General features: G+C 38.6%; 1 protein-coding gene across 3 annotated transcripts in view; it reads left to right on the forward strand.

Moving 5' to 3' along the window:
- The window catches only part of PPP1R21 (protein phosphatase 1 regulatory subunit 21), a 33,422-nt gene that overhangs the window by 11,854 nt on the left and 3,813 nt on the right, over positions 1–17,755 (forward strand). For all 3 annotated transcript variants that reach the window (XR_008749172.1, XM_055816172.1, XM_027782965.2), the window contains 13 exons: positions 1,826–1,975; positions 5,018–5,119; positions 5,200–5,288; positions 6,026–6,162; positions 7,165–7,257; positions 8,442–8,569; positions 8,939–9,091; positions 9,857–9,949; positions 11,097–11,330; positions 12,565–12,600; positions 13,805–13,921; positions 14,860–14,958; positions 17,017–17,145. Coding sequence is in view for 2 of the 3 variants with exons in the window: in XM_055816172.1 (XP_055672147.1) it covers positions 1,826–1,975; positions 5,018–5,119; positions 5,200–5,288; positions 6,026–6,162; positions 7,165–7,257; positions 8,442–8,569; positions 8,939–9,091; positions 9,857–9,949; positions 11,097–11,330; positions 12,565–12,600; positions 13,805–13,921; positions 14,860–14,958; positions 17,017–17,145 (1,560 nt within the window). In the remaining variant the exon portion in view is untranslated. The remainder of the gene's footprint in view (positions 1–1,825; positions 1,976–5,017; positions 5,120–5,199; positions 5,289–6,025; positions 6,163–7,164; positions 7,258–8,441; positions 8,570–8,938; positions 9,092–9,856; positions 9,950–11,096; positions 11,331–12,564; positions 12,601–13,804; positions 13,922–14,859; positions 14,959–17,016; positions 17,146–17,755) is intronic.

Here is a 17,755-nt window from a genome sequence, read left to right on the forward strand (position 1 = left end):
TGTCGAGGAGTCATCCGCTCCCCTCCCATCACTAGAGCTAATCCATTGACTGCTGGCTGATGATTACTGGGGGTATTAACTCAGGCATGCCTTTTGAAAAGGAATAGCAAAAAGGTTTAATACTTGTCTCTTATTAAAGTTATATGAACTATTCTAACTTACTGCAGGCTGGCATAGCAAAAGAATATTTATTTAATTGTAATATTTAGCAGTTTTTTTAAATTTTAATATTTAGTTAATATTACTTGCCATTAGTTGTAATCCTCTTAAGGAACAAATCCTGTATCTTTGAGAACTCTGCATGGTTCATTTACATTTTATGGGATACTTCTTGCCAAATCACCCTTATTAATTTAAATATTATTAAAAAAACCCTAACCTTTTCGGTTCATTAATGTAACTTCATCAGTTTCCTTGGGAATGTGGTTTACTCCATATTCAAAAATGAGCATTAATTTCCAGTGAATAGCTAAATCTATTAAGTCTTTTAACAGTAGTAGATTGGGTACCTTGATACAGTCAAAATTTTCCTGCTTCACTACCACAGAGGATGGGCTCCACAGCCCTTAGTGTTGGGTTTTTTTCTTGAACCTTCAAGTTAGTGCATTCAGATGCCACTGTAGAAAAAAATTCAGGTAACTGCTTTCTGCTTTTTTCAGAAGTGCCTATAAAGAGACCTTGTTCCTAATACGTCTGGCTATGAGAACAGGTGACCCGTTGTCCAGTTTTGATGGAAGCAGACCTAAATCAACCTGTGCTGGGTCCTAAGAAAAATCGGAATAACTGCACAGAGAGTTTATCCCTTTATTATTTCCTGCTAGCAGCACTACTGTCAGCCAGCCTCATGCTTTGAGATCTGCAGTCTTGAAAATGTTCCAGGACAGATTTTTATGACTGGCTGTGTCAGTGGAGGCAAAATGCTAGTGTATTAGCACAGGCTGCAGTGGAAAGGACAGCAAAACAGTAATATTGTCTGTTTTCCTTCCTTGCATAGCTAATTAACATACACAGACTGAGTGTAATGACTGCATTAATTACACGCCACTATCCCTGATCCACAGTCAAGATTCACTTTGATTTAACACTTCATTGAAGCATTAGGAATACATCTCTGAAGGAGAAATCATTCTTGGCTTGAAATGTCACTTTAACCTTATTCCCTCCTCCATAAATCACAGCAGTGTACTTTTCTTCTCTGTTGCCTTTGCTTTTTCAGAATGTTCCATTTTGGATTTGTTTCTTGGATACCTTTCTACTACACTAAAGCCACAGAACAGCCTTATTCATGAGCAGCAGCTCAGTTCTGTCCAGGTGGGAGAACAAGAATTGAGTGTTACTGGTTAGAGAAGCTGACACCTTTTATTCTGGGAGAAAACTGCATTGGTTTTTGCTAATTAAAGTTACATTTCCTTACAACCAGGTGTTACGATTTTCTCACTACCTCCGCACTGAAAGAACTGAGCTGTTGTCAGTGATTAGTCTATTGGTCTTCAGAAATTTTGATTTCAAAGATGGTTTCTGTGATTGTACTAACCTCTAAGTGTTCATGTGGCCTGTTGTTTGAGAAATGCAGCAGAGGCAAAGCACCACCTGTTGAATGAAATAAAAACTTCCTTTGTCGTCATAGAAAAACATGCCCTTCTGTGTGGTATTGTAGTATATGAATAAACTTTAAAAGTTAAAGAAAACTGCTGCTATGTATTTTAGGATGACCTAGTGACAAGAAAGAAATAATTGATAGCAATTTTTTGTGTCCAACTATAGAATTTTTTTCATATTTAAATAGGTACTTGTCAAATGTAGTAATTTTATAACTTCTTTACAGCTGAAGTTGCGAGACCTTGCTGGCCAGGCACTGGCTTTTGTTCAAGAACTTGTAACAGCTCTTTTGAACTTCCATACATACACTGAGCAGAAGGTACAGATCTTTCCCATTGATTCTGCAACAGACAGTATATCACCGCTAAATCAGAAGGTAAAGCTTACAGATTTCAATAGTGAGTATGTTCAGTTCGGTAGACTTTCATGAGTGAATAATCTTAGTCCTTCTTTGCTGCCTTCTGCCACCTTTACTGGAGTGCTGTGAGTGTGTTCCTGAGAGGCAGCTTCTCCTGCATGAGAAGCCTTTTCTATAGGGTGAATTCTCTGAATGCAGGCAAAGGTGTAGCTGCAGAGAATCCTTTTCCGCTGTGCCTCTGCTACAGAGCAATATGACAGTAAAATTAGGGCTCTGCTTTATAAGTGATAAAGTGCATTTGTTAAAAGTTTGGCTGACTGACTTTTAAAATGAGACACAAATATTGCACTGCTAAACAGATGCTTGTCTTAGTTAATGTACTGAGGCATGGGAGATGTTGAGACAGAAGGTCCTGTGTTTAATATGAAATAAACTGAATGTAAGGTAGGCTTATGAAGGAGAGAACTTAGGCTCTGTTCCGTTGTCAAAAACAAACTTTGTAATCTGATTTGGGGCTATTTGTGTGAAGACCTTTCCTGTAAGTCATCTGAAGCTTCAAGTCTGCAAAGCATGTTGAAATTATTATGAGAAACCTGAGCTGTCTCTTCCTTTGCAACTCCATGGGAAGGCTTTTCTGAGAGCACTGTTTGGAGCTGTTAAGCTGCATCTTTTGACTTTCTATGCCATGAAGCATGGAAAAAACCATTGTGCACAAGGATTTGTGTGGGGATGCATATATGTATGCTTGGGAATAAAACTGCTTTAACATCAGAGTTGTTGACTTCATAATGCAAGCGGACCTATGTGCATTTAAGTTGCTGGATGACAGTATCTTCTGATTCAGACTAATTTCAATTTAGAAGTTTGTAGGGCTCAGACTTAAGCTACTGAGGTGGACGTGGTTTGCATTGATCAAATGGCTGCAGCGCAGGTAGTGGCAATGTTAACTATCACAAAACTCTGGTGCTTGGGAAGACCTCCTTTAATCTCTTTGCAGGCAACAAATATGCTTGTGAAGGTGTTTATCGACTAGAAAAATCCCCCTCTATTTACCTTCTCAGTTGTTTCAACTATTTGAATCAAGAATACACTTTTACAGAGATTCAGCATAGATCTTAGTTTGAGAACATTTTCTTGCTTCTGCCACCAAACATACTCAAAACGGCGTATCCTTCTGGTGAAAACTGTGTAGCTTTGTCATCCAAATTCTTTGGGGCAGGAACTGTGTCTCCTTTTTATGTGGCCTAGTGTGGTGATTGGATTCTAGAGAGGCTACTGCAGTTTAAGGGGATAAAAGCAGGTTTCTTGGGTATCACTTCTCATGCATTTTTTTTCTTAATGTCCTAGTTAACACTTCTTTGTTGCTTTTCAGTGGAGAAGTGCTTTCACACAGCTGAAACATGCACCTTAATCAGAACTGTAATTTGATTCTCCTTTTCTGATAATTGACTCTGAATCAGTAGTTCAGGCTTTGTTTGTTTTCATAATTATGTCTCTTGTAGTCTGCCCCATTGTGTATTCATGACCTAATTCCTCTGTGCAATTACCTCTCAGGGCTTTTGCCATGACTTTCCAGCGGTTAAGCATCTTTTATCACTCACTGAAGCTGCTGTTGCTCCTGTATTTTTGATTAATTTATCTATTTGCTTGGCAGGTGTTCTCAGTGTGATCTCAGCTCCTCCACTGAGTAGTTCAGAAATCTCCCTTTAATGTGGTAGAGAAAATGAGACAAGTGTCAGGCTTAGCACACTTGCACTGATTTATTTTTCCCCAACTCCAGGTCTTGTCTGGCGCTTTTGAGCTATTTTCCCCACCAAACACTCAAAGTAGATGTGGACAATTCCCTTCCAGGTTCAAGTATTCCTTTTCTCTTTAAGTATTGGATTGCTGGGTTCTGCTGGGTCTTCAGCATTGTGCCAGATAACTCCAGTCCTCTTTCTTGCAACACAAGCCAGGAGCATTCTGCATGTGTTATTTCTTCCTCCTTAGATTTAGGAATTTTCCCTAATTCCATCTGGATTTGTGCATGCATGAATGAGAGCTTGGCAAATCTCTTTTCTTGTTAACACTGTGTTGCCGCACTGTAATAATACATGAAATAATTAAAACTTCTCATATCCTGTGTGCCTGGGATCTTTAGCTACTCTTGTGGTATAAGTAATCAAAGGTGAAGGTATCTTTCTATGGGGTAAAATAAAAAACATGATCACTTTTGACTACCTATGTCAATCTGAAAAAAGCTTTTTCGTAATACTGTGGTATCAGAATTAAAAGCCTACAGTACTTTTATGTTTTGTTTGTGTAAAAGTAAACACCTTTCTTCTCAGGTATGCTTTTTTGAAGGTAAAATTAGCCATAGAATATACTTACAAAGTCAGGCAGCTCTGTGAGGCAAAAGCTTCATAATCACCCAAATCTCTTGTAGTTCTTGGGCGTAAGAATTCTCCCTTTGATTAGTTACTGCTCCATCCTTTGCATTGGGGTAAGCATGCTTAGACCCATGTTGAAAACTGTGCTGGATACAGATAAAGATTAAAAAGTATCTCTTGTCCAGTTTAAACTCTGTTTAATGCTTCAGTACTTTGCACAGCATAGCTGTGCAAATGTTTGTGCTGATGCACAGGTCAAGGGGTGAGAGGCAAGCAACAGCTGGGAGGAAGGTAGGATAGGTTATTCTGGTGTCTTAATGGTGCATGGATCTAGCGTCAATTTGATGGAGTTGAGCAACAAATGCAAGAATGCTTAATCGTAAAAGCAAGGATTTTGTGTGCTGTGCATGGCAGTTAAAATGAGATAGGGTGCTGTGGCAAAGCCCAGGGTGGGGTTTTGCCAGGACTTTGTCGTAGTCTTCACTGTTTCTCACTTTCCTTCAAGGTGTGTGTTTGTGTGTCCTGTAGAAGAGGTTGCTGTAAATCACTTGACTGTTAGATCTTATTATTGACGTCCTGGGGGTCATTTAAGATCATAGGTGCTTTGCTAAAGTGGACTGTTCAATTGTTAACTTGAAACAGTTTGCAAGAGCCTTCTGCAAGCACCATTTTAAAATCTCGCTGTACTCAGTTCTCACAGTATCTTCATGAAAATGCTTCCTATGTTCGCCCTCTGGAGGAAGGAATGCTCCACTTGTTCGAGAGTATTACAGAAGACACTGTGACAGTCCTGGTAAGATTTCTTATTCTTATTTTTAGTACTGAAAAAGATTTTTACAGAGCAAAAATACTTGTGGTGTTTTTTCCTTCCAGGAAACGGCTGTGAAATTGAAGGCCTTCTCAGAACATTTAGCTTCCTACTTATGCTTTTTAAGAAAGATTCTTCCGTATCAGTTAAAAAGGTACTTTAGATCTGATAGATCAAATTAAAGGGGCACTAAGTGTCAGGCATGCAGCATTGTCAACATCTGCAACTCAGATATTGTCAGCCCTGAAAGCACTGTGGCTTAAAAGGCAGAACCTCTGACTTTTAACAGCCCCCCTCCAGATGGGACTAACGAAAGCTGCACAGATTTTTAGTGTTTCTTGATGTTATTCAAAAGCATTGATACTAATTTGATATACTGAAACTGTTATCTTCAGACAGGCTCAAGAAATTTATTTACCATGCAGTAAATATAGCACTGTAGTAAAAGTTGGCCAAATGCATATCCTTTCTGCTGCAAAAATCTTTGTTCCTGAATGGCTTGAAGGGAGATGAATTATTAGTGTAAAGGACTGTTTAAAAAGAGGTTTTGGATTAAGGCAGAAATAAAAGCTTGTTTTATGCCTTCTTTTTACCTGTTCTGCTCCTTAGGAGACAAAAGTCTTTAAACTGATGCAATCATTTCCTTGCCGTGAGTGTAAACCATTCCTGGCTTGTGACTGAAGCCCCTAAGAGTGGGGATAGTACATACACACAGTAATTTTTATGCATTGCTAAGTTACTCTGATATGTTAACCTTTCTAGACTAAATTCCTAGTCTACTGTTGCTTTGGACTGAGGATGTAGAGAACACTAGTTATCTACTCCAGAACTCAGGAATTTGTTTAAGATAATTGCTCACTTTCTTAAAAAAAATAATTCATATATTCCTAGTTTGGAAGAAGAGTGTGAGTCTTCTCTTTGCACAGCTGCTTTAAGAGCTAGAAATATGGAGCTGCACAGAGACATGAAAAGGTTGACTGCAGTCTTTGAGAAGCTACATACATACGTTAGTCTTCTTGCATTACCAAGTAAGTGCCAGTTTTGGCTCAGTTAAATTGCGAGTGGAAGGTACTAGTTTTACTTTTGGACCAGCGCTGGGATTTTTTTTTTTCTTTTTTTTTTGTTGTCGCTGTGGGGGGTTTTTAACCATAGACACATAAAATGCTACTTCTATGATAGAGGAAAATAAGATTAATGCTACTCTTTAGGTACGGTCTAACTATGGGGCGAGTGAGTTCTGCAATATGCTCTGGCGTACTGAACCCTCTTTTATCCAGGCTGGGAGACTGAGCGTGCTGGAGAGTATTTGGTTAATGCTGCAGACTGCTCCTTCGGGATGGACATGGGCATGGGGTGGGTCTGGAATGACCAGGCATTGACGTGTACCACATTTTAGATAGTCATAGTTAATTGAAGAGGAGAAGAAGTGACTGTAGGTTTTTATGGTATGATTGGCAGTATGTCTTTGTCATCTCTTAATCATGAAATTGTTAACAGACTACATCTCATTACTAATTATCACTTCTAGCTCCTCCAGTTTTTAAGATTATTAAACTGCAGTTCTTATGGTAATGACTAAACAAAAATCAGGTAAAACCTTTGTGTGTATGTGTGTGGAAACTATCTCCAAATGCATACTGTAAATAAGAGGAGGAAACTGTTACTGTATAGCTTCCAGTTACTTCAGCCTTCACTCTTTAGAAGGACCCAGATGGTCCCTCCTGGAGCAGTAAGTATGTAACTCCTTCTGCACGCGTAATTGGGTTTTGAGACTACAACAGTTGATACTTGTAAAATCTGAATTAAATTTACGAAACTTGGAAGTCTTTTACCTGCGTACTCTGTCAAAACTTGGTATATATACATTTGATATTTAAGGGGAAATGTAAGTAAATGAATCTATTATGATTCTCATACTCCATGCATATGTTTCTAGTAGGCGGAAATTGGATTATTTTCAAAGCCAGCTCTTTTCATTCATGGTCAAATCTTAGTGGTGTTTGTTTTTCCTTTCTTTGTGGTACTCTTAGGTACAAAACCAGAAGGACTTCTTAGGACAAATTACAACTCAGTGTTTACAAACATTGCTGCAAGTCTTCATGGATTTCATGACCTTTTAAAAGGTGAGAGTGCAGGAATATTGTTATGTTTCAGTTCTGCTTCTTTCTGTTTAACATAGCACACGTACTCTCTCTGTAACATCATTGAGTGTGTAATAACATGATAATCTGGTTTGCTTTGCCTTTACAAACTAAGAAAAGAAACTAAACCTACTAGCTGCTACTTTTGGGCATGCATGTGTGTTTCTCGCTTTGTTCTGTTAGCTTTGTTCTTCTGAGTTGCTGGAATATTTCATTGTGGCACTCTAGATCTTCCCAAGCAGCATCACTTTACTTTCTGAATTTCATTGCCTTAGTGGTAATAGAGTACAGAGTGAAACACCATGAAATGTACGTATTCTCCCCTGCTTACTCTACTGTTGACCTAGTACCTGTCTTCAAAGTGGCATTTTTCCTTAGGTTTTTTAGGTTGATTACTACTTTTAACACTAATATATAACCAAAGCTTAGGAAGAAGTCTGTGTTCTTTCTGAAACTTCCTCCTTTACCTTCCTTTTATCAGAGGAACATGGATATGTTACATTTTCAGTGAAGTGATGTTTGGTTAAAACTTGGTGTATTTTAATACACTGGTCTTTCTGTATATCCTAGAATGACCTGCAAAAAGTTTTGTGTGGGGTTTTTTTTGGTGCATGTGGGTTTTTTGTGGTTCCACTACCACCATCCCCCACCACCCCCGAAGACTGTTAATTTTGCCTGAAAGAATTTTAGAATATAGGAAGCAGCATTCTAAACTTCTGCTAGTCTTTTAGATTTGCTCTGACAGAATTAAAAATACTTTTCCCTTGTAAGTCATGTAAGCTTAACACTCGGATACTGAACATGACTGAAAATTCTACTTTTGAATGTCCTGATGTGAGCCTATGGAAACAGAAAATGTACTTGTGAAATGAAGTGCTAGTATAATGTCAGCTTGGATCCCCTGTATAGCTACACTTTTTGGGATACAGAATACACTTATACACCTTTATTCTGCCTTGTGTGACAGGCATAATGTTGGTTCCTAATGATCACAAACAGTTGTCATAAGGCAGTGTACTGAGGAACTAAGAATATCTGGACATAAAAGCTTTATACAGCTTAGAGGGGAGAAGCATTTGAAGCCTGAGGTCATAAGCTGAACTTTAAAGTGGTTGCTGAAATAGACAAAAATTGTTATTTGACATAGGTGTGTTTTCTTTTTCTAGATATTTCCAAGGACTACAGTCAGAAAGCTACTTTAGAACAAGATGTTCCAACGGCCACACAGAAACTCATAACTACAAATGACTGTATTTTATCCTCTCTTGTGGCTTTAACAAATGCAGTGGGCAAGGTAATGGATATTTTTGTTTCAGTATAATGTCCTAACTTGTGCAAGTTTTTAAAAAAGAAAAACACCTTAGTTGAATGGTTTGGAAAATCTACATGTGCATCTCCTTAATAACGTGAGTACCAGGTTTGTTCTAAGGTATTTTCAGGCTACATGTTAAACACTACTGAGTGGGTGGTAACAGTAGATACTGTGAAGGGGATGCTTTACATTAGTAAAGTCTAAGTTATGTGGAAGAGCCTGTAGCTTTTTTGAAGTTCTTGTTGTGCAGTCCAGTTTCACTAAATGCTTGTCATTCTCTTGAAATAGTTAATTGCTGTGATGAATCTTTCTGGTCAACTTAATTTAAAAAGTGACTTTTGATGTGTCTAGATTGCCTCATTCTTTAGCAACAACTTGGATCACTTCACTACTTCGTTGAGCTATGGCCCCAAAGGAGGAACAGAGTTCATCAGCCCTCTGTCAGCGGAGTGTATGCTGCAGTACAAAAAAAAGGCGGTTGCTTACATGAAGTCTCTGAAGAAGGTTTGTTCAGCTAGCATGCTTGCACAGGGAAAGCACAGTTCTGTTGGTAGTTGGTTATGCCGAAGAGAATACAAACTAAGCATTTTCAGTATTTGGAATGGATGAGATTCTCTGAATGAGAATCTTGGCTGGGGAAATGAAACCCTTAGAGCAATAATGCTATTGAAAAATTTAGAGGGCATAGTCGCTTACATAGCTTGAGGGTAGGTGCAAGTTCTGCCGTTACCCATTACCACTAATCATTTCTGTGCCAAAGCTCCGAGGGGAAGAGGGTAGCTGCTTGTTTTAGATTTCCTCCCGTATTCACTGGGAATATGGAGTGAATGACATCATGTTTTTATACTTGCATTCACTGGAAGACAGTGGGAAGCAACAGGGGAAAAAAAAATAAAGGAGGTATGCTGGAGAAAATGTGCTAAGCTAAAGGACTGAACGCTGCCAGGTCTCCCTGTTGTCTCTGGTAACAAATGATGGTGTGCTTAACAGTTCTTACTAAATCACTGTACTGTAATGTCTGTAAAGTGGACCCGAAGATGAGTTTGATCATTAATTAACGCCTGGGTATTTCAGAGCACTTTTTAATCAGGTGTGCATTTTGGGGTGGTATTTTTTGTGAGCTCAAGCCATTTTGTTTCTACTGGCTGGTAAACGCTTGAAAGATCCTTTTCTTCACTGAAGTAAGGAGGGCAATAAGAAAATAAATATTGAATACGTATTCTGATCTACTGTGCGACGTGTTTTGAGGTTTCTTTTATCCTTCCACAGCCTTGTGCAGATTCAGTGCCTTATGAAGAGGCTTTAGCCAATCGCAGGGTTCTTCTCAGTTCCACAGAAAGCAGAGAAGGTCTTGCACAACAGGTATTCTAGTATAAATTTTACTGACATATACAATAGTGTATTTTGTAAAGGTAAAGTAGTATTAAATAGTCTCCACATATTTACATGTGTCATTGTTTGTACATATACATGCATATACTGAAACGTAAAATTAGACTGTAGATTCCTGTAGAGTTTTGAAAGTGAAACTTATTCTTGTCAGGCTGGGTTATCCAATACTTGTTCTCCTGTACCTGCAGAAGGTACATGTAGTTGTAAGAGACAGGATTAGGCCATCGATGTCTCAATTTATAAATTCAAGAAGTCAGGCAATCTTTAGAAAGAAATACTTCAGTATGCCTTATTCTTGTCTGTATTTTGCATTTATTTAAATTATTAATGTAATGTAGTGTTTTGAGTGCTTTTTTGGACTGTGCAGCATTTATTAGCACTGGTTAAGAACCATGATTTTTCTGTTCAATTAGTAGATCACATTTTATCATTCTTGTAGTGTACATACATTTTTTTTCTAGAAGGTGAGGCAGAGGAAGGTTAAATAGTATTTAAAGGGCTTACGCAGTTTATCCATCTCCTATTAGTGAGACTCACTGATGAATACTAAAACTTCTTTATTAGCCTGAATGCTCAGCCTGTGCTTTAACTGTCACTGAACTTTTGCAGAAGAAAACCACTTCAGTTCGCTGCTTTTTTTTTTTTTTAGTGGCCAATATTCAAAGGGTATTAGTAGAGAAGAGATTCATTTCAACAGGAATGTGTGGAGTGATATGATGTGTGCTATTCCGTAGCTGATTTCTTAGCTGGAGAAGTGGGTTCTTCTGTCTGTGTCAGGTGGGGCAGCTGGGAGGAAAGCGATAGTCTTTCTAGCACAGAACAAGGCAACGCTAGTGCCAGGCACACATTTTTCAAGTTTTCATAAAGTTCTTCCCTGTTTCCATGGTTTTTTTCCACCTAATGTGATGTTGCCAGTTCTATGAGCTGTAAGTTTGTGATGCATGCTTCAGACTAATTAAACAACGTGGTCATTTTTGACACATAACCACAGTTATGTGTACAGCTCGAATCAGTAGTTTACCAAATGCATTATTCGTTAGCTCCCTTATGTAATAGTTTAACACAATGCTTTTCCCTTGGGTTCAATAACCTGGACTGTAAACTTTCCCTCCTAAAGGTCCAGCAGAGTTTGGAGAAAATTGCAAAACTTGAGCAAGAAAAAGAACACTGGATGCTGGAGGCCCAGCTAGCTAAAATAAAGCTAGAGAAAGAAAACCAAAAACTGAAGAACTCTCTTAGTGGACATTTAACTGAAACTATACAAGAGCATTCTGTTTTGCCAAATGTAGCTGAACAAAAGAAGGAAGCCACAGAAAAGAGTCTGAAGGAACCTATTAAGAGTACTAGTCTGGTAAGTGACCTTTTTCCTTCAACAGAGAAAAATCCACTTTCTTTAGTAATAGTACTGTTTGATCAGTGGAACACGAATAAGGAAAGCTTTTTGACTGTATTAAAATGCATTGATACTTGGGCTCCTTGTATTTGCAAGCTGCTCGCTAATACTTTCTGCAGAGTTTGGAACTTCTTGGATTTTGAGATTTCACTGTCTTCAGTATCATGGAGATATTTTTGTAGTTCTGTACTTGTATGACTGAGGGGGGAAATGATAGGTGCTTAACTTCTAGATTTTTCTGAATCTGTAGTTAGGAGCTCTTGCAGGTATATATCTCAGGTCAGCTCTGAGTTTCTGATACTTTTTTTCATCTCTAGGTATGTTACAGCAAATGGAAGTAGGTAATAAGTATTTTTAAATGGGTTATAAGACTTATTACAGGTCACTTTAGCTGAATTTTTTAACTTGAAGCTATTCAAGCTTTCAGAGTTCTCTAGAGCACTGATTTCTACATGATCTTCATAGCTGCATACAACTGGGGTTCAACAATTGATTTTGAAAGAATTGTTGGAGGGGAATGGCTTTCTAGCTACCGTGTTTAATGTAACTCACAGACCAACATATTGTATACATTTATACAGAAGAGAATACAGAGTAATGTATATATTTCTCATAAATTTACGTTTCTAGTCGTTTTGAGATCAGAAAAGGCCTCTGGTTCTCTATGAAGATATTCTTCCATGAAACTAGTTAGTGGCATACACCCCTCTGCTAGAGCTCTGTCAGTGCTTCACGCTGAGCTGTCAATGTAATTTACTAGTCAGAGTGGAAAGAAAAGAATCCAGAGGGTACTCAAGAAATCCAAGCTAGCTTTCCTCGCTTTCAGACATAAAAATTTGTGTTTCAGTGTACTGATGTACCTCTGAATTAACTTCAAGTGATCAAGCAGTTGCATAATCATACACGGTAGCTTAACATCTTGTTGCTTTTATTACTTTTTCCCTGTGTACATTGTAAGTCAAAGGATAAGTTTGGAGAGTGGGTGTCAGCTTTAATTCTGTTAAAGGCATTCAGCTATATATTATTACCCTTGTTTGTTACAGGTACAATTAAATGTAAACTTAGTTTTAGTTGTAATCGTTGCAAGATTTTTTTGATGTAAAGTCCTTCTATGACTGTAGGTGAAATGACTTGCAGCTTTGGTATCTATTTTTGCAGTTCTTATTTAAGTGTATTTTCTTCCTTGTTCTAGATTGGAATGTTGACTATAACTACCGATAATGAAAAGGTAATCTGTTTTAAACATTATCAAAGTACATCTGGTAAATACTTCAATTCTGATTCTGTTAAACTTATGCCAGAGGTCTAATTACCAAGAGTATTGTCGTATAATGGCATGAGTCACCTGTGTAGTCCGTATATACTATATGTTCAAGTTTCTGAAATCCATATATTTCTTAATTTTCTTTTGCTGTTTAGCGAACTGTTAAGCAGTTCGGAGCAGTGTGAGCTGTGGTCCAGGCCTGTCCTCTGTAATTTGAGGAAAGCATTGGTCTGTCTGTACTACAGTAACCCTAACTGCATTCCAAGCCTCAACTCTTAACCCTTGTGGAAAGGCTTAAGCTGCAAAAAAGCCACTGACTGTAGTGCCTGGTATTTAACACTTAAGTACAGGCTATTCCAAACCAGAGATCACACTGAAAGAAACTTTGAACCAGCTGTCAGACTAAATGTTAACTCTTTATTTAGCACTTGCTGGGGCAAGAGCTTAGCAGAGTCAGGTTCAGTGCTTTCCCTTTTCTGATACTGGAAGGAACTGATGTGTGTTTTAGTTTACTCCTCCTTTTCTTCTGAAGATATTATTAAAAAAGGGGTGGGGCCAGTAATAACTGATACAAGTTCTTAAAAACTACTGCGTAGCGCTGAACTGGAAGGTAACAACAAGTCATGTGAAAGCTGCTGCTAGTGGGTTGCTCTGTAACATAAAAAAGTAAACTGGAGAGTTGTGGTTAGTTTTGGGTTTGGCTTTGGTTTTTGGGTTTTTTTTTAAGTTCAAATGTCTAAAGAAGCTTCTGGAACATGCAACATTAGAAATAGTTCTGACTGTGAGCTTCTGAAATTTAGTTGTGCAAAGGAATTCTTCCTTGTTTGGGAAAAGCCAGTAAACTTTTATGTAGGCGAAAGCAGTCTGCTTCTGCAGTGGATTTTCATCAGAGACTTGATATGTTAAATCAAGATCACTTCTTACTTCTTCAGTCAGCTCTTTATCCTTTAAGGAAATCTGACATTAAAAGTTACCATCGAGAGTGACAAATTGCAGAGTCACCTGCTGTAATTTGTCTGTTGTGTTTGGGGAATTTGATGCTTTTGGGTAGAGCAGCCAGGCCTTAGGAGGGAAGAGAAAAGAAGTCAGTATGGAGGACAATGTTGTGATGCAAGTATTCAGTCTATTAAACATAAATGCCTGTCTGCTTTGATTTTTGCTTTGCCAGGCTCCAGATACAGAGTCTCGTGAAGATCTGATAAAAACCCACTATATGGCAAGGATAGCAGAACTTACATCTCATCTGCAGCTTGCTGACAGCAAATCGGTACACTTCCATGCTGAGGTGAGCATGCAGGCAGTGTCTGTGCTGAAAACAGTAAATCCATTTTTGAACTTTCCACAGGCAAGTGTTACTACAACAGTGAGTTTAAATATGTGGAACATAATGTTTCGTAATAGACTGTTCCTGGAGTATGTTTTTTGCCTGTGGTCTAGTATGCATAAAAATAGATACTGTAGAAATACTCCTTTTTTTAAAAAATAAAGTCCTTTGGTAGCCTTGTCTTGGGTGCATTAAGTAGTATGTGTATCATGTATAGGTTTGTTTGTATAAGCTGAAGCAGCTGGCTTTAGTTACCAGGCTGGTCTTGACTTAATGTTAAAGTCATACTGATGTCATTCAGAAATATCTGAGTGTATTGTGAAGTGATGAAAACGGCTCTCCTCTGAGAAATTGGTTCTTAGGCGTAAGTTATACTTCAAGAATTAACAAAATGATTCATTGTATATATGGTTTCCTGTTTTCATTTCAAATGAGGTAATTTTTGTTAAAAATAGTGGCTGTTTTGATTTGTGTAATTCTGATGTGAAATATACCAAAGCTCCAGGTTAACAGAGGAAATCCTCTTAAATATTTTTTAATGATAATTGACATAGTATGGGGGAGCCGTCTTTCTCTGAGATTTGAGCAATGTATGAAGTTAGTTGTTTGTGTTGCCCTTATAAAATATTTCCTAGTAATTATGTGAAAAATAAGATATTTAGAGCATTGGTAATACAACTCTGTATGTATCGAAAAAATCTATGAAATGAAAAAAAACCTTGGTGTTAACTATTACATTAACTTGCATTTGAAAACGTGCACAAGCTCTAAGTTTCTTGAAATCTAAAGAATGCAGAAAGATGGAAACATCCAAAATAATCAGTTAAAGATGGCGCAAGGCAATACTCTGGAACTAACTTTCCTCCCTTCTGCCTTCCCTGTCCTGTTCTGGTTGACAGTGTCGAGCACTTGCCAAAAGGCTGTCTTTAGCGGAGAAGTCCAAGGAATCGCTCACGGAGGAGTTGAAACTAGCTAGTCAAAACATCAGTAGATTACAGGCAAGTAAGATGTTACACAACGTAATAGATGTAACTGTGTATAAGGGGAAGCTGGAGGAGAAAAATTACAACTGTCGAACAGGGCCTAGCCTTTACCAGGTCCTTAGTTATGTGATGTGAAAACTCTAATGATATGTAGAAAAGAGACTTAAATAATCAACTTTATACCTGGGATCTGAAGTGTAAGTGGAACATGCTTGCAAGTAAAAGGCTATAGTAGCCAAACCCGTGTTTTAGCGCATCTGATGTTAAGACTTATTATAAAAACGGGGGTTTTCTTAATGTCAAATGGTGTGGCTGTGTGACTGATTCCAGATAATACACTGAATTCTTAATCCTTTCTGGCACCTGGGACTGAAAATCTTAAAAATGCCGGGGTGTTTTTTTTGAAAGATGGCTTAATATTAGGCAAAAGTAACTTTGGGGTTACTTCAAGAAGCCGTTGTTAACAATAGATAATAAAGATGCCAGATGTTGTGTGAATGTCCTGTCCCTTTGTCCTTTCCCTCCCCACACAGTTGTGAAAGGAGCCAATAGCAAAATAAAGTATATATAAATGGGCAGTTCATGAATGCCTTTGTGTTTTGTTTATATTTAGTTTGTATCTTTATTGCTCACCCATCTGAGATAGTGAGTGCCTAAAATGCTCCGTACATATAAGATAAGCGTGAATATAATTATACACGCTTGAAAGAATTGTTCATAAACACAAAGGGCTCTTTTGATTTGCTCCTTAAACAAATTCCAGAATCGATATCTAGCTCTGCATGAGACGTTCATCTCCAATTACATATTAAACTTCCTAAGAAAAGCTAGCAGGCGCACCGTTTGTGTGTTTCGTGGTCTGTGTAATATTGAGTCCTGGAATTGTTCAGGTTGAAGGGTCCTCTGAAGGCAACCTGGTCCCTTCCTTTGGTCGGAGCGGCGGGAGTTCAGATCAAGCTGTCGAGTCGGGTGTTTCCGGCACAGCCGTGCCGGCCTCCTGCCGTCATTGCTTCACTTCCGAAGCACTGGGCTGTTCTTTGCTCTGTCCTTGATCATTCAGCTTTTCTGGGCCCCTTTAACTTCCTGGGCAGTTTTACCTGGTATCTTGCCAAGCAGACCTTGAAAAAGCCAAAATCTACTCCTTTTAAATCTAGGGTTGCTGTAATTCTCCTGTTCATCTTGCTTGCTTCCCTCAGGATCTTAAATTCCACTAACTCGCGGTTGCTGCAGCCAAGGCTACCATTGGCTTTCACATCCCTGACCAGCTTTTCCTTATTTGTGAGTAACAGGTCCAGCAGGGAGCATCTCTTAGGCCTCCTGATCACTGGCATTGAGAGGTTCTTTACCACACTCAAGAGAACTCCTGAATTGCTTGCCTTCCACCTTGTTGCCCTTCCAGGAGATGTCAGAGTAGTTAAAATTCCTAAAGAGGATCAGGGTCTGAGGCTGAGAGATTTTATATGCTTGTAGCAGATGCCTCCATACCACCCCTGTTGTACTCCTCTGATCCCTACCTATGAGATCTGAATTGTCTTCAAATCACTCCTTCACGTCAAGCATGATTTCTCCCCTTCTGTCCTTCCTAAAGTGTCTGTGTCCCTTCACTACTGCGTTCTGGTGGTGTGCACTATCCCACCATGTGTGTCTCATCCTGGAGAGATCATAGCTCTGCAACTGCATGTGGATTGCTGATCCCTTCAGCTTTGTATGCCACGTATGTTCATGTGCAGGCCATGTTCTAACCCTATAAACTTGTTTCTCGGCTGGGAGCAGTGTTGGAAAACTTAGCTGTTAGTCTTTTATGGAAGCTATAAAAAGTGTGTGGGGGAAATTATGAAGGAAACAGCAAAAATAAGGAGAACAGACCATGCATGAAACCTCAGGTAAAAGAAAAGTAGCTACTGACTTTCATGAAGTGATTTTTTTTTTTTCTCCAACCGTTTAACTTAAATGCACACATTCAGCATCAGAAGTGTGGTGTACTAAGTCGAGATAGACGTTGGCTGCTTTGCCAGTTGTCACTAATATTCAGCAAAGGCTTCTGTTTTTTCTTTTTTTTGTTTTTCCCCTTAGGATGAATTGATGACGACAAAGAGAAGTTATGAGGATCAGTTAAGTATGATGAGTGACCATCTCTGCAGTATGAACGAAACCTTAACTAAGCAAAGGGAAGAAATCGATACGCTAAAGATGACGAATAAGGTAAGCTGCCAGTCGTGGACATTAGGCACTGGCTGCAGTTTGGAGGTCTGTGGGTTGCATTTGGCATTCCTGCAGCCCTACCCTTTTACAAACCAGTTTACAAGCTGTAGTTTTTATTGTCAGCTAGTTGGAAAGAAAACTGCAAACCTGGTCCTGCACGTTTCAGTGAAGAAAAAATTATTTCAAAACATACACGTGGGAAAGAACAAACTCTTTATGGTGCTCCTTCAAAGTAGGCTTTCAAAGCTACCCTCTGGTGGAAGACCAGCACCTTTTGTTTATTTATATGTGGTGAAAATAGAATTATTATCAAATCCAGCTAGTGATACCAGATGTTTATGATTAACTTAATAGTAGGAATGTCCTTTCTGCACCCCTCTCAGTTGTGGCATATTCTGTTCTTAGCAGCTATGTTTCTGTTTTATTTCCATATTCTAGTTTGCCTGTCTCATATGTAGGAATGAAAAAGTTGCCACTTACATTCCTCTGTGAATTTAAAATGCACACTTACGTTTTTTTCCAAGCAAGGAGTCTACCCATTTATCAGAAACAAGTTAGTGATTAAACCATGGTGTACCTTATTCTGACAATTCTAGGGAGGAACAGATGT

The sequence above is a fragment of the Falco peregrinus genome, chromosome 11 (genome assembly GCF_023634155.1).
Source record: "Falco peregrinus isolate bFalPer1 chromosome 11, bFalPer1.pri, whole genome shotgun sequence".
Lineage (NCBI taxonomy): Eukaryota > Metazoa > Chordata > Aves > Falconiformes > Falconidae > Falco > Falco peregrinus.